General features: G+C 36.4%; 5 protein-coding genes across 5 annotated transcripts in view; 3 read left to right on the forward strand and 2 right to left on the reverse strand.

Moving 5' to 3' along the window:
* LOC105972803 (uncharacterized) overlaps window positions 1-6,903 on the reverse strand; it is a 39,106-nt gene extending 32,203 nt beyond the window's left edge. The window contains exon 1 of the mRNA XM_088816820.1: window positions 6,885-6,903. The gene's annotated coding sequence lies outside the window, so the exon portion shown is untranslated. The remainder of the gene's footprint in view (window positions 1-6,884) is intronic.
* On the forward strand, window positions 6,409-7,851 carry LOC148771075 (uncharacterized). Its single transcript, XM_088817474.1, has 3 exons — window positions 6,409-6,858; window positions 6,956-7,267; window positions 7,594-7,851. Exons 1-3 carry the CDS (start codon window positions 6,409-6,411, stop codon window positions 7,849-7,851), a joined length of 1,020 nt encoding a protein of 339 aa, XP_088673600.1.
* Window positions 7,852-7,872: 21 nt separating this feature from the next.
* Window positions 7,873-9,735, forward strand: LOC105977305 (uncharacterized). The gene is made up of 5 exons (XM_088816821.1): window positions 7,873-8,243; window positions 8,334-8,558; window positions 8,631-8,723; window positions 8,801-8,956; window positions 9,226-9,735. Exons 1-5 carry the CDS (start codon window positions 8,016-8,018, stop codon window positions 9,598-9,600), a joined length of 1,077 nt encoding a protein of 358 aa, XP_088672947.1. The 5' UTR covers window positions 7,873-8,015; the 3' UTR covers window positions 9,601-9,735.
* A 1,701-nt stretch (window positions 9,736-11,436) lies between these two features.
* On the forward strand, window positions 11,437-13,834 carry LOC105972823 (RNA-binding CRS1 / YhbY (CRM) domain protein). The gene is made up of 4 exons (XM_012997803.2): window positions 11,437-11,759; window positions 11,848-12,214; window positions 12,430-12,831; window positions 13,397-13,834. Exons 1-4 carry the CDS (start codon window positions 11,689-11,691, stop codon window positions 13,715-13,717), a joined length of 1,161 nt encoding a protein of 386 aa, XP_012853257.2. The 5' UTR covers window positions 11,437-11,688; the 3' UTR covers window positions 13,718-13,834.
* Window positions 13,835-14,313: 479 nt separating this feature from the next.
* Window positions 14,314-18,286, reverse strand: HON4 (winged-helix DNA-binding transcription factor family protein). The gene is made up of 4 exons (XM_012997785.2): window positions 17,964-18,286; window positions 16,955-17,824; window positions 15,019-15,102; window positions 14,314-14,865 (listed from the first exon to the last, which is right to left on the reverse strand). The coding sequence occupies exons 1-4, from the start codon at window positions 18,093-18,095 to the stop codon at window positions 14,692-14,694; spliced, it is 1,260 nt and encodes a 419-aa protein (XP_012853239.2). The 5' UTR covers window positions 18,096-18,286; the 3' UTR covers window positions 14,314-14,691.
* Between the last annotated feature and the right edge of the window lie 638 nt (window positions 18,287-18,924).

An 18,924-nucleotide genomic window follows, 5' to 3' on the forward strand; every position in this document is an offset into this window, starting at 1 on the left:
TCCTTTTTGTTGTTGTTTCGTTTTGATTTACTCGGGACGAGTAAAGATCTAAGTTTGAGGGTGTGATAAGTGTTCGTTTTGCACGATTTTTGCTTATCAAATCTCCGAGTTGTGGGTCTTTGTTCGTCCGAGTCTCGGCTTTATTTGTATATATTATTGCGTTTCTTGTTTTATTTCTATTTCAGGGTTTTATTAGGTATTTTTGCCAAGTCGAAGCCATTTGAAAGCGAAACCGAATTTTCAAGCCAATTTTGGGGCCAAGAAGACCCAGATCGCGATCTGACATCTCTGGATCGCGATCTGGGGGTTGTCACAGAGAGAAAATTGATCAAGATCCAGATCGCGATCCAGCAAGTCGGATCGCGATCTGGGGGGTCTTATAGTGCTGAAATGGGTCAAGATCCAGATTGCGATACACATTCCTGGATCGCGATCTGGCATGGCGGTGGGCAGTTCCCCGAGGCTGCCAGATCGCGATCCAAACAACCCAGATCGCGATCTCGGCACGCCTTTTGATAAAGATATTTTGTTTTGCAAAGCTTCTTGAGGAAGCTTTGCATTTCACTATAAATAGAAAGGCCCTTTCATTCTTCACTCTTTCTTCGACTTTTTACGGTTTTCGACAGTTCTTCGCGGGAATCATCAACGGGGGTTTCGACTTGGGTTTTTCTTATGCAATTTCTTTACGTTTTGTTCTTCATTTCCTTTGTACATTCTTTTGACATTATGTTTGTTATGAACTAAGAACATTTTCTTCTAGGGCAATGAAACCTTGTATATATTGATTTCGATCGTCATTTCTGTTATCTATTTGTCGTGTTTTGATTTCGTTTATGTTTTCCTGTATTAAATGCTTCTGATTGTTTGATCAGCTCTCGGATTGATATTAAATAGGAATGAACTCGAGAGAGGATTTCTTGTTCGAAGTTAGGAAAACATAGCTCGGAGTGTGGAAACGGAGACGTGATGCACTTCGGGTAGCCCTTAAGGACTTGGCCTAAATGCTCTCTTAATAGCAGGTTCTGAACGGAGACGTCGGACCTGTGGGTAGACTCTAACTACACTGGAGACGGGGGTTAGAGTACATTAGCGTCTGGGCTAACGAATAGGAATGTGATTTTAGATAGCGGATTTGTAGATCGTTGTTGATTATATTTATGTGGATTTTGCCCTAGAAGTCCCCTTTAAATCGAAGTCCCCCCGCGTTGAGTTGTCGTTACTTTATTTACGTACATTCTATATTTGCATGTTTACGATCTTGCATGCTTTTAAATTAGGGTTTCTCACCTTTCCAAATATTTACTATCGGCTAGATAATATAACGATAATATAATTACACTACTCAGCATGTGAATCTACAAGGTCCTTGTGGATCGATATCCGGAACCACTATTCTGCAAAATGCGATACTGTATACTTGCGGTAATTTATACGTGAGGAAAACGCGTATCAAGTACTGGTAGTGAAACTTTATAGTACGTTGTATTTGTTATAATTGTATTTATTTGTATGTTGTTGGAGGAATCTGCCCTTTTGCTGTAGAGCTAACAATACCATTGGTCAGCTCTACTCGTACTTTTATATTGAAAACATTGTACCAAATCTTTTGATGAATTGCACTTACCTGTTGAACACATGGTATTATATTTTGTGATGAATTGAGTTTATATGGTTGACTAGGCCCCAAAATAATGTAGATAATATAGGCGTACCATACTAATGGACAACAACTATTTTCTAGTTTATTCGAAGATACCGTGTCAATCCAAGACATGTACTTCACATGTGTATTCATTGTACTTACATGTTTCACACATCGCACTATAGTTTGTGATGAATTGAGTTGTATCGATTTCCTTGGCACTGTAATGATCAATTAGTATGGGAGATGCATAAATTATATTTTAGATGAGTACTTTAAGGTTGGTGAGCATTATTATTGCGTTTGGAGTACAAGATGCCATAAATATATTGAATTCCATACATTATACTCATCTAAGTGTACAAGATACCATAAACGTGTTGGATTTGTTACATGATAACCATATAAGTGTATAAGGCTCATGTGTATAGCTAATATTTTCCTCAAATGTTGTCTTAATCGATGTTGATCGACTCCTACATTATCTCATTTCATGTTAATAGTCTTAAAATGAAGAAATGTGTCTTAAAATGATATTATATGGATGCATTGGCCCTACAATAATATTAAAGAATATAACAGTACAATATGAATGGACAATATATCTTTATGAATGAACTCACAGTACTATACGCATGAATAACCCTAACTTTATCAGTTTATACATTGTATTTATTTGTGGAACAAAGCGTATTATGGAATTTGAGGGGCTATCAGTGAGAACCCCCTCTAATGTTTTTTTTAATAAGAGGATCCACCCACTTTGAGCGGGGGAGAGCAAGTATTACAACAAGGAGAGAAAAATGAACATTAGCATCGCATGATTACTGTGACCATTGAAGTGGATTTTGTTCAGTGTTTTTAATATCAATTACGATTCTTCCTTCGGACATAATCTTGATGTGGTTTTCCCTAATGTTCAAACATGTTGAGAACTTGATTTTTGTTCTAGTTTATTTTGTCCTGGTATAAAAACACAATATAGAATAAAAAAGAATCATATTGCATATTGTATTGACTTATTCTAAATATTTATACAACTGCTAACGCAACTATTAAAAACATGCAATTTTTAGATCAACTTCGATCCGTATTAACTATGTAATACAACTATAATTAATCACAAGAAACAACTTTTTTATGTAATCAACTATAACTCATAACAATCTATCAAAAAAAAAAAAGAACTATAATTCATAACAAGAAACAACCTTTTAAAGCAATCAACTATAATTCCTAACATAAACAATTACAAAATCAATAACTTCGTAACTTTTATGAGATCAACTGTAGAACTAAAATCGAAGTCAACTGTACAGTGATCGAAAATTAACTACAAATCATAAAAAACTACTACAAATTGTCGAAAACAACTAAAAAAAACACCCAAATTTCAACGAAAACTACTATAAATTCATTTTTTTCTATTCTTTGTCATTGCAGAGAGGGGGACCAATGCCATCCCACAACTCCCAACAATGTTGGTCTCAAGAAGCTAGCCTCCAGTATTTTAATACTACAAAAAAAATTATGAAAGTCAAAATCAATTACAAAAGTGACATAAACAAATACAAAAATAGCAAAATAATAACAAACTACCAAATACCACTACAAATATTATGCGAGAGCTCTGCAGGAAAAATATCAAAATCTCCTCCGATGAATCTCCCATAAAGCTCTACAACAAGCTTTCGGACATCTTCAAATTCAAGCATACTCAAATACTAACAAGACAGATTAAACATAAAAATTAAATTATTTACCAACACAGAAATCGACTATATAAACGTCAATGCATAAATTGACTATAAAGCCTCTGCATAATCAATACAGAACAATCGTTCACACATATGAATCCAATTACAAAAAAATATTTCTGTAATTAGTACGGAATGCAATTACAGATGAATTCCAATTTAAAAAAACAAAGCAACAGTAAAAAAAAAATAGTTCGCACATATGAACAAAATAAAAAATATTGCCTTCTTCAATAACATAATCGCCGAATGAACGCTCAATGAGATCCTCTGAACCGAATCACAAATAAATTGACATGGACTTCTTTGAATCGGTGCCAAAATCGCGTATGCCCAGAGAGATGAGACAGTTATGGAATCTGCAGATTTACCGTGATCTCAATGATTTTGGTTAATCACCTATTATAACAAAATTAATTATGCAGAGGGTACATTACTCGTGTCTAATTAATACAATATTAATTAAAAAGGATTTTATTTAATAAAAGTGGGTATCCACCTTAATATAAGTAAATTAGTTGGGGGTTTCACTAATTATCCCTATAATAATAGTTTACAAAATATATTACTATAAAGAAAATGTTATATCAATATTACAACAATCCCCTTAAAAACTTTTAAATTTGCAAAAGGTGATAAATTCAGAAAATTCCAATTTATATTACAATAAAAAAAAATGTTATATAAATATTACAACAATCCCCTTAAAAACTTTTAGATTTGCAAAAGGTGAAAAAATTGCAGAAAATTCCAATTTAGTGGTTAAAATGTATGATTTGAATAGGGGCAATTTTTTTTTTTTTTTTTGTTGTTGATTTAATATGGGGTTTTTAAAATGGTGTTATTTTGGGGGAGTTAGCAAATTGGTGTTGGCCGCCACCGGCAATGGCGGCACCGGCCAGAGACGCCACCGGCAACGGCGGCACCGGCTGGAGACGCCGCCACCGGTGGCGTCTTCTACCGGATTTTTTAATATTTTATTAATTTAATAATTTAATATTTTAATATTATAATATTTTAATATTTTAATATATTTTAATATTTTATTATTTTAATATTTTATTAATTTTTTATTTAATATATAGACGGTCCAGATTGCAATGGATAATTTCAATCCGACGGCCCAGATCAAGACTGCCATCTCGGGGACCGTGCTTGACCAGGAGACGCCGTTGACAACGGCGTCTTTAGGAGACGCCACCGACAACGGCGTCTCCAGTCTCTCTCCTCCTTTCTTTTCTTCCTCCAGCTCTCCTCCTTTCCTTTTCCTGCAAAATTTCAAAAACAAAAAACCAAATTTAGTTTTCAAATTAACAATAAAATATATAATATACCGGCTACCACCGACGCCGCCAGGCCGCCGCCGCTGCCCGCCGCCACTGCCTCCCTCACCGTCGCCTTCCCCGCCGTCGTCTCCGCCGCCGCCGGTGCTCGGTGGTGCTCTTCACCCAACGAAGGTAATTTTAATATTATTGTAAATAATTAAAAAAAAAGGTTATTATTATAATTTTTTATTATGTTCAAATTTTATAATTAATTATTGTAAATACATGTGATTAGTATTTTTAGGATGCATGTGGGTAGTTAGTTAGTTAGTTAGTTAGTAATTTATTTATTTTATATTAGGTATTAGTACTGTATATATTTTATAAGCATGGGCAAATTTTCTTTTTTGGTGTTGTTTTGTAAAACATCGGGCAATTAAATTAAATTGACTAATTAATTTTTTGGTGTGCTTAGTTAATTTTACGAGCTTTAGCGGAGTTGCCCGAATTTGCTCCCCCTAATGTTTTTCACAGGTTTTGCTTGAGACACGTGTGCTCCAATTTCAACAAACGTTTTAAGAGTGTAGATTTGAAGGATCTATGCTACAAGGCGGGAGCGGAGTCTCAAATTTGGAAGTTTAACCACATTCTTAATGTGATCAAAACTCGGAGTGTTGAAGCTTATAACTATTTGAAGGATATTGATCAAGAAAAATGGGCATTTGCACACGATGGGGGCAAGCGTTGTGGTCAGCTTACTACAAACATGTCAGAGGCTCATAATGGTGTTCTCAAGGGAACCCGAAAACTTCCCATCTCAACAATTGTTGACCTCGCATTCAACCGCATTCTTGGACTACCTGTTACTGGACATGATATTTCATGGTCGAAGGAGCAGTGGCAGGATTATTGTCAGACGTGGTTGGGATATACTCCTTCAGATCGAGCTTTCAAAGGGAGACGGCTCTATGCAACTGATCTGGCCATATATTTACGAGGATGCAAGATTACCGATGACAGCACGGAGCAGCGTGTTCAGCAGCATACCAGGTGTTTACTGTTATTGCTACTTGGGGGGGTTATGTGTCCTGACACATCTTCAAGTGCAATCTCGTTGTTGTATCTTCGTCATTTCGAAGATCTTGAGGCGGTGCATACTTTCAGTTGGGGTAGTGCAGTTCTTGGATATTTGTATCGTGAGCTATGCACTGGGGCTTTACTTAGGAAAGTTGTGGAACAAGACGGCACTGTTGAGTTGGATAAGAGGAAAACTAATCTAGGTGGTGAGCTTACTCTGTTACAGGTAATAGGATTTTTGATACTTTTAAAATTTAAATTAGTAGTTTATTATACTTGCGGTTTTTTATATTTTTTTATGTTTAATAATTAGTGTTGGGCACGGTCGAGGATCCCTTTACTCGCTCCAGCAATAGTACCAGTAGTAGAAGATGATCCCCGTCAGCTTGCATATCCCACCCTCCTTACGGTACACGGTAAACATCTTAGTACTAATAATTTATTTATATGAAGGTTAATATATTGACTTAGCAAATTTTCATATGATATTACAGTTGGATCAGACCTACTAGTCACACTCGGTCCTCGCGAAACAATATACGTGTTTATCGTACGACGCTCGATCGGATGCTCTGGGATCAGGTTATATATAAGTTAACAACAATTACGTTAATGTTTGTGGTATATTTAACAATATATTAAAAAAAAAAAAATCTAGTTTACATGGATGCCTTATAGTGAACTAGATCCTGAGTTTGACGCTTTACTTGAGTATCCTGAGATAGTGCATCCACAGCTTTGGTTGTCGAGTTGTCCCCTTATATTTTACGAGAGAGTTGAGATGCATCGTCCGTATAGGGTGCTACGTCAGTTTGGGAGGGTACAACATATACCACCACATCCTACTGATCACGATATTGAGATTAAGTTGCATTCTTATGATCGTCGAGGTGCAAGGGGTAGAGATTGGGCTCGTTTTCACGGTATCTATGTTGATAGATGGCATGGCCGACTTGATTCTCCCGTTGACTATCCATTTATTGAGTTTAGAGGGCATCAGACAGATCCAGGATACTACGAGTGGTATGAGAGGCACACACGTCGTTTGATATCACCGATTGACAATCTTGATGATATCGGTTTTCAGGTCGGAGACCCGATTTTACTGGATCTTGTGGTTAGTATTTTTCTCAAAACAACCATTACTTTCGATGTTTTTCAATTTGTTTTTTCAGTTTCTTAAGTTCTTAAACTTGTAATGCCTTTTATTTCAGGGTAATCAGCTTATATCCATGAGTCTTGCTGCTAGGGCAGTTTCTCGAGATGACTATCAGATATATGATCTGTTTCAGGACGACGCTACACGGATGTATGCAGCTGGGACTCAACTTCTACGTAGAGATGGTGCTTCGTCCAGCTTACCTCCGATACCTGCCATACCTCCTATACCTTCTCCGCATCGAGATAGACGTACCAGAAGAAGATCCAACGCTAGCGAAAGAGCTACTGAATTGGAGGATGACGCACTAGGCCAAAATGCAACACTGGCGACGTTTTTTTTCGCGACGGTTATGTTTTCGTCGCACGTTTGCGACGTTTCTGTGCTTAAATCGTCGCTATCAAGTTTTAATTTAAAACCCTAGCGACGATTCTGGATAAGCGTCGCTAGCAAGCGACGTAAAGTATACAAACGTCGCCAATACGGAAAAAAAAAAAAAAATATTTTTTGTGGCGACGAAAATAGTGTTTCGTCGCTACGTTACATATTTTGTGATTTTATATTTTAGATGTTGCGACGTAACAGGCGGATTAGTCGCAAATATTATTAAAAAAAAAAAAAAAAATATTCGCCGTAGGTACAAAGAGGGTAGTTTTATTCGAATGTGATTGGGCTAATACTCGCATGAACAAGACGGACGGTTTGGGCTTTACACTTGTGAACTTAACAAAGTCAGATATAAAAGCAAGTCCCTTTGTTCTTCCATGTCAAGTATTGCAAGCTTTTTACGTTAATGATCCACGTGATAGGCCATGGGTGGTTCCGATTGTTATTAAACCAAGAGACAACTTTGCTTTGACTCCTGATCATCTCAATGTAGTTGAAGATGAATGTTATGAGATACTTCCTATAAATAATGACATAAATGCTATAGATGATATGGAAGAGTGAATAATTATTTTTGTTGTTCTAATATTTTTTTGAAGTCTTGTTAATTAGCTTGTTTGGATTGTAATGTACTTGTTTTAATGTTATCATTTTATTTGCCATAATTTATTATTGTTATTTGTATATATATTTCTGTATTGTATCTTATTTGCTTTCTCAGGTGAGCAATGTCGACGGAAGACATTTCTGTTGAGCCTATAGGTGATGAGTCTACAAGTACCGACATAGTTGATTTGGAGTTTGACGGTATGGGTATTCCCGTTGCACCCGGGAGGTACAAGTTGGCGGTGGCAATTAGTAACGAGGTTACACATTGGGACAATTTTGATCCGTCTATTTCATGGCCTAAGCACAAGAAAGAGGGTCGTGTCGAAGGATTGTGGAGAGCATTTAAGGTATTTGAAAGTTCAAATTATTTTATTTATTTCAGTTATTATAATTATTTTGTTATCAATTAATTATGAATTTTTTTGTATGCCTTTTAGGTAACGTGGAAACTTCCTGAAAATGAGGCTACGAAGAAATGGTTCAACGAGACGGCCAATTGTCGTTGGAAAGATGCAAAAAATAAAAGATTGAAGGCGGTTTTTGATAAAGCGCCTAACCTTGCAGCTGCTAAGGCAAATCTTCCGGATAGGATTAGCGCTCAAACTTGGGAGAGGCTGTGTGATCAGTTTCATTCTATTTCTACTCCGGGGGATGATGGGAAGGTAATATGATTTTAATTTATGATTATATTTTCATATGTTTATGTGTATTAATTTGTGCAATATTTTTCACAGTCCAAGTCCACTAAATGCAAGGACTCAAGAAAGAAAGTGTCGACAGACCACCATTGGGGTCGAACAAGTATCAATAGTTGGTCCTATAATCATGTAAGTGGCTTAATCTATAATTTTAATTTATTTAAGTTTATATAAAATACATACTTATTGTATAATCTATTTTTTAGTTTAAAAAGTTTGGCAAAAATCCTACCGTGGTTGACACGTATAAGAAAGCCTACATGGGCATTGATGCGTTGAGGGAAACCGGACCATCTATTAGTGAGGAAGGAGAGACAGAGCCGTATAACGGGACAGCAACTCCTGAACAACTTCTCATTTCGGTAAGTAAAGTGTAATTATATTCTTCAATCGGTAGTATGTTTAGATGTGTGGCTATGGATTTTTTTTTTGAGTAAATATGGTTTTGGTTATGTTTAGATGTGTGGCTATGGATATTCTTTATATGTTTAGATGTGTGGCTATGGATATTTTTTTTTTTAATATGTCAAGTTGTTGTTGTGTACTGGTAAGGATTTTTTTTGGGTATGCTCGTATTTAGATGTTATGCTGTCGAATTTTTTGCTAAACTTTTGTACATAATCATTTTCAGGCTGATTTGGAGCGAATTTATGACGAGACCATGCGTGATGGAAGTGACGAAAGCACGGCCAACTCGACTGCAATTGAAAAGGTTTTGGGAAAGAGTAAAGGCCTTGGAATTAAAAGTTCAAGCACAAGGATTGGAAAGTCGAGATTTTCTTCGACTCCATCAGACGTGGAGATTCAACTGGAGATTCAAATGAAGGCAATGCAAGAACAAATGCAAATGAAAGACGAACAAGTGAATCGATTGGAACAACAATTGAACGAAAACCGAGAAACAAATAAAGTTAAAGATGAAAAATTTGATCGATTAGAACAGCAATTGCAGGAAACCCGAGCTCTTTTGAACAACTTGCTCGAGCGTTTTAATGGTGGAGTATAAAAACGAGATGAAATTAGTGTGCCTCTTGAACTAATACATTTATGGTTTCAAGTTTTTATGTAATTTTTGAATTGATGTTCGTGTTGTATTTTGATATTTAATTGGTAATCGTGGTTTTTAATATTTTTGAGTAAATATGGTTTTGGTTCTTTTTTTTTTATTTTTTTTAACAGGGGATTTTATTTGTAATAAAAAATAATTAAAATAAATAAATTAATCAAAAAAAAAAAAACGTTTGCGACGAAATATAATACAGTGTTCGTCGCAAAAAAAAAATAGAACCGGGCGACGAAGCAACTATTTCGTCGCCCACAGATTCGGTGAACTTGCGACGAATTAAACAAAATTCGTAGCAAATGCATGCGACGATATTAGTTTTCCGTCGCTAACAATAAAAAAATAATTTTTTTCAGAAAATACGGTTTTTGCGACGAATGTGTGGTTTCGTCGCCAATCTTTGCGTCGTAATTGAATTTTCGTCGCTGACTTTGCGACGGGGCATTACGCGACGAATTTTTAATCATTTGGCGACGAAATTAAATCGTCGCTAAAGGCGAAAAAACGTCGCTACGTGACGAATTTCGTCGCGAAATTTCGTCGCCAGTGTTGCATTTTGGCCTAGTGACGTGAGACAGACGAGAGAGGGGAACTATTATGCATCTATATCTCGGGTACCTCCATCTGGAGATGTTGCCGGTCCATTTGCTTCCCATACACCCTTTTATGCAGATGTTCCTGTGCATGGAGGTATGGACGATTTATCTACTACACAGGGATTTATGGATATGTTCGGTGCGTCTACATCTTAGGTACCCATATTTACAGATTTAGTTGGTCCATCTACGAATGATTACGTTCCAGATATGCCATGGTCCGATTCTCTAGCTACCCCACATCCTCCTGCTATTGATACCCGGTTCTCTTCATGGGGTCCACATTTGGAGCTCAATTTGGGATACTCAAGTCCCCAAGAGCGGATCCGACCACAGTATAATGTTTCCCCTGTTCCATATCCACCGGATGACACCCAGTTTGTTGATGATGTACCGGCAGATCCTGACATTCGTCGAGATGGTAGGCCGCGTAGGACTAGACAGGCACCTGCATGTGGCACTGGTTCACATAGGCACTGACTTCATAGTGTCAATTTTATTTTCTTGTACTCATTTTGTCTTTTTACTCATTTTGGACCTATTTATTTTATATAACTCTTTCATTGGACCTATTTATTTTATATAACTCTTTTATTTTCTAGAACTCCTTTTGTTTTTGTCTACATGTTTTTAAGATTGTACCCTATTTTATTGTGTTGATTAGATAAATATATGCAATGATTAATTTATTACTAATTGATAAAATGTAATAAATTTAATACTAACATCAAACCAATGAATGTAGTTAGAATTGTTTTATTTGTAAACAAATTAAAAATCAAAAAATATTAAAAAAATAGAAAATATTAAAATATTAAAATATTAAAAATTAATAAAAATATTAAAAAATATTAAAATAATAAAATATTAAAATATATTAAAATATTAAAATATTAGAAGACGCCACCGGTGGCGGCGTCTCCAGCCGGTGCCGCCATTGGCAGTGGCGTCTCCGGCCGATGCCGCAGTTGCCTAACCCCAATTTATTACTACTCCAAAAACAACACCATTTTAAAAACTCCATATTAAAACAACCCAAAAAAAAAAAATTGCCCCGTTTTGAATATATCTCTATAATCTAATAGAAATCATGAAATTTAGGGATTAGGTTGAAACATTTGAATTGAAAACTGAAGTGAAATCAGAACTAAGATAAAATTGTCGGCGTCACCAGCCCTAGTCCATTTCCACCGCCACGAAGAACACAGTTACACCACGAACACCGCCGGAAGCCGTTCGATCCCATTCTAGCCGTTCGCCGCCATACATTGCCGTTCCGGCTGATTCTACCTAATCGCCGCCATATATTGCCGTTGGCCTCCGTTCCGGTGTGTTCTACCTAATTTCTATTGAGTAATTGTTACGCTCAGAAATGAATTTCCACTGAAGCACGAAAATATTGCAGCAGGTAGTCGGAGTTTAATGTTTGTTTTCAATGGCAAATCCGCTGCTTCGAACTCTTGGGAGATTGTCTTCACTTCTTAATCATCGTCCTCTCACTTTCAGGTATTATGTACACATCTCTCTGCATCTACATCTGTATCAGTTACTACTACTACTTTCTCTTCACTGATTATGTTTATTCAATTATCAGACATGTTTTTCAGAAAAAAGAACCGATTTTTACTCTCCTAAGGCCTTCACCTCAACTGCATCAAATCCCACAAAATTCTTGCCAAGCAGTTTGGTTCTGTCAAAGGAGAAACTTCAGTCACGGTTCAGTTAGTTTGGTAATATCGCCAGATGGAAAACCCAAGTTCGAAACCCACGAAATCGAGCCCCCGAAAAAGGACAAGTGGAAGACGAAGAAAAGACTGAAGCTTCAGAGGAAGAGAGAGAAGCAAAAGCGAAAGACAGCCAATAAGAGAGACCCCAGAAGTCTTGGAGTTAAAGGCGCCGGCAAGAAGAAGAGGCAAAGGTTTGCTAATGCAGAGGAGAGGATCAAGTACAAGCTCGAAAACGTATGCCTACTAATTCTTGAATTAATCTAATTTAGCTTTCCTAATTGATTTATATATCGTCTTCCATGAATATCTCGTTTGTCAATGAATTTATTATTTAATAGTTGCTACTTTGACTAACAGATTGTTTGGCATGATCGATTGTTCGTCTTAGAAGGACTCGGTTTCTTGTGCATATTTTGTTGATTTTATAATTTGGTTTGATTGATCGGCAGGCAAGAATGAAGGAGGCCTTATTAGTTGAAAGGCTAAAGAAGTACGAAGTTCCCAAAGCGCAGGGTCCTGTAATCGAACCCCAAGTGCTAACTGGCGAGGAAAGATTTTATATGAAAAAAATGGCGCAGAAAAGGTCGAATTATGTGCCGGTTGGCAGACGAGGAATCTTTGGAGGAGTTATTCTTAATATGCATATGCACTGGAAGAAACACGAAACCGTCGAGGTCATTTGCAAACCGTGCAAGCCTGGACAAGTACAAGAGTACGCAAGTGAAATTGCTAGGCTGAGTGGTGGAACTCCGATCCATATAATTGGAGACGACACCATTATATTTTATCGAGGAAAAGATTACGTGCAGCCGGAGGTCATGTCTCCAGTTGATACATTATCGAAGAAACGGGTATGCATGCTTCTTTTAAACTATTAAGTGCGATAAAGTACATGCATTCTTAATTAATTGCTTATCGATCCCCGTATGATGTATTATTAATTTCTTAATCTCTTTTTATCAGTTGTTTGTGCATTTGGATTACTTACTGAATTAATCCAGCCACTGGCAGAATTGGTTATCGATAATGTCATCGGGACGATTTCTGACTAGTTAATAATCTATAGTAGAGTAGTGTTACTACTGCATTCATTTTCCTTCCGTTTTATATCTTTTGTTCTGTGTGGTTTTGTTCGTCTTTGGTAGTGTACATAATTGTGTTCATTAGACCTCTCACCTAATAATATATAATGTTCGTCTGAGATTGAATTGAAGCCACTTTTTCTTATGATGATTGTTGTATAAGGAAATAGGAAATACGAGCTTCTGCATTGTTTTCGTGTGGTATTTTAGTATCTTTCCTAAAATTTTTGATTGTTGTCCATTAAAAAAAAAGGTCCAAATGAATGTTCAGATGGGTAAATAAATTTTGTGCTGTTGTAATTTTTATACTCGGTTTTCATAATCTTATTTTCAGGCACTGGAAAAATCAAAATACGAACAATCACTGGAGTCGGTGAGACGGTTTATTAGTATTGCGGAGAAGGAACTAGAATTGTATTATCGACATGTTGCACTTTATGGTGATCCAAACAATAGGGATCCCAAATCCATCCTCGATCAATCCAAAACCAATGGCAAACTTGAAATAACAAACAACAATGTTGACGAGGATGAAATAATGTCTTCAGGTGATTTGTCTTGTGAAGATGATGATGATAGTGACATGTTCAGTGACGACTCTTCTTCTTCGTCTTCCTCTTCCTCGTCCATTTTCGAGGATATGATTGTAGATTAGGAAAAAGTCAGATGGTTATATTTCTAGCTTGTAAATATACATATTTAGTGTCGATCGAAAGAATGAACATTTGTTCGAGTTTCAAGAAAACGGTAGCATTTTTTCTTTTCAAGAAAATTTTGTATCCATCTTTTTGTTTTTTTTTTCTTTTGGGTAAATTACGGCCACCTCCTGAGGTAGGTTAAATTACAAAAAAAATTCCACGTATTTGAGTAATTACAACCACACATCAACTATGAACCTTCTTTTACGTCTCACGTGTTTGGGTAATTATAAGGTTTTCATAATTTAACCTTACTTCAAAGGGTTTAGTAGGGTTTAGTTGATACCTTCTTTTACGTAATTTAACCTTACTTCAAAGGGTGGCCGTAATTTACCCTTTTTTCTTTTAACAACAAATATATTACTAGTGGTCAAAAGGATTGTAGTGCATTTGATAATCTAGTAAATGCTGAACAATAACATTATTTTGCATCATAGCATTACACAAATACATGCATCTATTATAAACAAAAATAAAAAAATAAATAAATAAAGCAACTCATACAAACAAACATTTGAGAAAAATATTCAGGGAAATGAAATCCACAGCAAAATGAATGAACTGCAATCTGCATAAGTTAATATGAATAAATATCAGGTTAAATGCTGTGTTATGTTGATGCTGACAAAGGGTACAACAGAATAGTTAAAATATCAGAAAGATTTTACAGCTTCATACAGACAGACACAGCCACATTCAAATTCAAATCACATTTCTCTAAATCTTTACCTAAAAATATTTAAGACATAAATAACTACAAAGAAAACAAAAGATTCGCAATAGCGATTTCCGTTCCCTATGCGCGCGCGCCAACTCCCATCCTAAATCTTACGTTGCCTAAAAAGAAACCCTTCTTCTTTCTCCAACAGTCAGCACACTATAATAGCTTACCTTTCTCTCTCTCTCTCTCTCTGCAAATTAGCAACTCTTTTTAACTTTGGGCCTCGGGCGGCACCTGCTCCTGCGGTGGCTGCTGATTTTGAACAACGGGCGGTGCAACATTTACATTCATAGCTACAAATTCTAGCTCGTGCAACGCACTAATGGCAGCTTCGTCGTTCAACGATGGTACTATCGACGTCACAGTTTGCTTCACTCTCGATTGCTAGCACCAAGTTTGGGAAATTATAAAAAGAAAAAAAGAAACCATTATACAAGCAATCTTGAAATGTTATGGATAGTGCGTGAAAGAATAAACCATTATTGAAGTTGTACTAAACACAAACGGAATATTTTTTGTAACAGTAGAGCAACTAACCAAATGTTCGAGTTTTGATTTCAGATCAAGATAGGCCACCAGGAGCTGTGAGTCTGGAGTTCGAGCGGCCACTGCAGCATCGTTCTAGAATGAAAACATGAACAAATTTAGTCACATATATAGATCACTGCATATATATTATAATAATATATGCTTCAAGTTTTCACATAAAATAGGATAAGTTAATATGACAAGTTAAAAAAAAAAAAGAAAAAAAGAAAAAAAAAAAAAGATAACGATTGAGTGTTTGATTATATACTTGTAAGTCACGACGGTAATATTCTGATCACTAACAACAATCTCTGTGTATTAGATTGATTACAATAAACTTGTTTGTATTTCGAATTAAAGGTGAGATTTGTAATGTACTAAAGGCAGTGGTTTTCGTCGTGATAATAAGAAACAAAAAAAGAACATATGATGATAACACAATGTAATGACAATGATCTTTGTAATGATGAAACAAGGTCAAACTAGAGATAAGATTTAGAATAAAAGAAAGCCCATTTGAACTTTCTCGTCTTAAAAACAGAAATCCCGTGTTTATTGTTTTCATAAAATTTGGTGTCTTGTGTTTATTCAACTTTACATTCTTATATTAAAAACAAAACAACAATTACTTGTACAGTTTAGTATCATAAGTTTACTAAAAACAAAACTACAATTATTTATAGTAACGATGAATATCAAGATTGGTCAAGGTACCAGCTAAGTACCACAAAGACAGAAAACCTAAATTTAAATATCCATTTTGTTATCCAATATAACTTGAAGACACCTACATCAACATTTATAAATTAAAATACTGTTAAACGTCTATGAATTAATAGTTTTTGTCAACGTACTTAATCTTAAATAATCAATTAATTCACAATTACTAATTTATCTATTAATTTTATCAGTTATCACAACGCTCTCAATTATCTGCTAGCCAATCAACATTTTTACCAGAAAATGTTGTTAAAAATCCTAAGCTGTATTATGTACAATATATATTACAGATTCAATTCACATGACCAAAACTTACGTATTAAGATCTTTCATATCATTACACTAAAGACAATATAAATCTAATAATTATATCAATAAACAACATATGATGCAACACCATAACCAGACAAATCCAACAGCACACAACATCCACTGTAGAAAAAATCTCCATAAATAAATCAAATACAACTTTGTTAAAAATAAAACAAATAATATCAAACGTACTACACATCCATCATTTTTTTCTGCATAAATCGGAAAAGTAAAACCATGCAGCAAAGAGGTTACAGCGCCTTCTTCACCTTAACTTTAGAACAAATATTTTCACTTGAACGAACATTGATCTACAGCATATTCATCCAACTGAAAAAGCCTTACTGCGCACTCATAGCAAGAGCTAAAAAGAATGAAACTTTCCAAGTCATCTAATTTAAAAATTATTATCATATAATACTGATGAGTGGATGTATGGAATGGATACTCTCAGTAGAGTTCACTATTTTCTTAGCTTCATATCAAGCTATTACTCTAAAATGGCTTACAAATGAGATTATAAAAATCTTGGCTAAGATGATTGATAAAATCAACGTAATGTTATCTGTTAACTAACCTATTTTAGATTATAAAAAAAAAACAATAACTTGGCTCTTTTTAGTTTCAATTCTAAAGGGTAACATTGCTAACTAGAATTTATTGATGAATTATATTTTTAACCTGCTAATTAGTTTCGTCTCACCGCAAATTTTCGAAACTAACGACAGTGCAATTGTTCAGCTCAACCATTTTGCTAATTGCAAATGTTTCTCAGAAAAGACTAATATATTTTGAAGCTTTGCCTAAAATCAACATCTAGTTAATAACACTACTTCCAAAGTTCAATAATTAGATTCCAGCATAAATAAAAGATAATGAATTCTAGAGTTGAAAAAGTACGAAAAGTCCTTACCTTTCTAGGCCGGCCCAAAGGCCTACCAGAAAACTTTCTAGGTTTCTTTGGCTGCACAGCAAGCAAGTGCCTCTGCTTTTTAGCCGTACCATCTGCCCTTGGCGGCCGCCCTCTTCGCTTCCCCATCACTAGCGGTGCCGCAACTCCACCGCCAACCACAGGCATTGCAACACCAACATTAGCAGCAGGTGCCGCCGCAGCTCCGACCACATTAATCGGCTTAGGTGGCCTGCCACGTGGCCTCCCCGTTTTTCGAATAACTAAGGTAGCCATCTTCTTAGGTCTCCCTCTGCCTGTCCTACCAACACCACCGCTGCCGCCAACGCCGCCAGTGGGCTCACCAGTCTTGGGTGGACGACCACGTCCCCGTTTAAACCCTCCCTGCTTTGGCGGACGACCACGTCCCCGTTTAAACACGGGCTCAATCGCAGCAGCCCCGTTTTCGGGCCCCACAACAGGTACGTAAACGGGCCCTTGCCCAACATCAGAGCTGTGCGGCGGCTGCTGGGGTGCCGGAGCAATGTTCGGCAAAGCGTTCATGTCCATGGGAGGGGCGAAAACCGGTACCGGAGCTTGAATTGTGTCGGGCTTGGGTTTGGGAGGACGGCCGGGCCGCCTCTTGGACCCGGTAGAAGCTGGATCGGGCTTGACGGCGCCGTTGACGGCAGGAGGAGGAGTAGATCTAGGGAGCTTGTAAGAGTGTTTGACCATGAGAATCTGGCCGTTGATTTTCAACCGCTTGAGGTAGTGAGTCAACAGCGCCGAGTGGGTGGGTGGCAGATTCGAGTAGTGAGTCTCTATGTACTTTGCTACAGCCCTCTTGCTCGACCCGTTTCGCTCGTTCAACTCCGATATCGCCGCCGTTATCATCTGCACAATACACCTATACAATCAAAACCCAGAAAAAAAGGGGAAAACGAAAATCTATAGACAATTTATTAAGAAGAGAGAGAAAGTAGGGTTTTTTTTTTAAATTCATTTTAGGGGTCACTGGAAGAAGTGTTGGTACCTCAGCGTAAGGTGGGTGGTTGTGAGAAGGAGCTCGGGTAGGGGTAGGATTGGCGGCGGCGGCGGTTGGGATGGCCGGAGCAACCGTCGGTGGTTGAGCGGCTAACAGTGGTGGATCCGGCGGTGGGTCCATTCCCACTCAATTAAAAAAAAATCTAAATGAAATTTAGAGAGAGAAAGGGGGTGAGAATTTGGAGAGAGAGAGAGAGAGAGAGAGAAAGTGTGAGTGAGTGTGAGTGGAAGGATAGGGATGAAAAAAGGCGCTCCGGCTGAAGGGGTGTGAGGTGGATTGGACCGTTGGAGCCACTGTGTGAAGTGTGTGTATATGTTTTGTCTTTTTCTGCCCTTTATTTATTGCAGTGTTTGTTGTATTAGTATTAGGCTTAATTCCACTTTGCACCCTTGAAATATACCATTTTGGCACTTTGCACCCTCGAAATAAATTAATAGCACTTTGCACCCTCGAAATACAATAAATCATGCATAATGCATCCCAAATGATTTTTTAAAGCTAAAAAATATAAATTTAATATTTGTAGTGATATTTTTTTAGGATGCCAAATGTCAAATATTTTTTTTTATTCATCAATCATTTTGAAACTATAAAGTTCAAAAATAAAAATACATTCCATCAATATATTTAAAAATTATATTGTTTTATCAAAATAAAATATTTTACAAAAAAAAATCATTCAGCTATTACGTTATCAAGTTATCTGAAAATTATTTTTTCTTCCAAATATTTTACAAACAGTGACATAAAAGATCCACAATCGAATAATTTAGTGATAAAAGATTATTTTTTTTATATTTCTTTTGTAAGATCATGTAGTTTTTCCGGTGTAATTTTTATTTTCTCGCACTTTGTCCGCTCGAAATTAGGTTTGAGGTTCAAGAAAACAACAATTTTTTTTTTATTTTGTACCCCAAAAAGAAAAACACCAATGAAAAATAAAATTGCC

The sequence above is a fragment of the Erythranthe guttata genome, chromosome 4 (genome assembly GCF_056151865.1).
Source record: "Erythranthe guttata isolate IM_541 chromosome 4, IM_541, whole genome shotgun sequence".
NCBI classification, from domain to species: domain Eukaryota; kingdom Viridiplantae; phylum Streptophyta; class Magnoliopsida; order Lamiales; family Phrymaceae; genus Erythranthe; species Erythranthe guttata.

Bases quoted from the DNA above. Each gene is read 5' to 3' on its own strand.
- LOC148771075 (XM_088817474.1), top strand. From the start codon at position 6,409: ATGCCTTATAGTGAACTAGATCCTGAGTTTGACGCTTTACTTGAGTAT. The intron at 6,859-6,955 runs GTTAGTATTTTT...CTTTTATTTCAG, and splicing joins CGATTTTACTGGATCTTGTG to GGTAATCAGCTTATATCCAT. The intron at 7,268-7,593 runs GTTTGCGACGTT...CGCATGAACAAG, and splicing joins CGGTTATGTTTTCGTCGCAC to ACGGACGGTTTGGGCTTTAC.
- LOC105977305 (XM_088816821.1), top strand. From the start codon at position 8,016: ATGTCGACGGAAGACATTTCTGTTGAGCCTATAGGTGATGAGTCTACA. The intron at 8,559-8,630 runs GTAATATGATTT...TATTTTTCACAG, and splicing joins CTCCGGGGGATGATGGGAAG to TCCAAGTCCACTAAATGCAA. The intron at 8,724-8,800 runs GTAAGTGGCTTA...TCTATTTTTTAG, and splicing joins ATAGTTGGTCCTATAATCAT to TTTAAAAAGTTTGGCAAAAA.
- LOC105972823 (XM_012997803.2), top strand. From the start codon at position 11,689: ATGGCAAATCCGCTGCTTCGAACTCTTGGGAGATTGTCTTCACTTCTT. The intron at 11,760-11,847 runs GTATTATGTACA...TTCAATTATCAG, and splicing joins CATCGTCCTCTCACTTTCAG to ACATGTTTTTCAGAAAAAAG. The intron at 12,832-13,396 runs GTATGCATGCTT...TCTTATTTTCAG, and splicing joins ATACATTATCGAAGAAACGG to GCACTGGAAAAATCAAAATA.
- HON4 (XM_012997785.2), bottom strand. From the start codon at position 18,095: ATGGACCCACCGCCGGATCCACCACTGTTAGCCGCTCAACCACCGACG. The intron at 17,825-17,963 runs GTACCAACACTT...TGTATTGTGCAG, and splicing joins ACCACCCACCTTACGCTGAG to ATGATAACGGCGGCGATATC. The intron at 14,866-15,018 runs GTTAGTTGCTCT...ACTTGGTGCTAG, and splicing joins AATCAAAACTCGAACATTTG to CAATCGAGAGTGAAGCAAAC.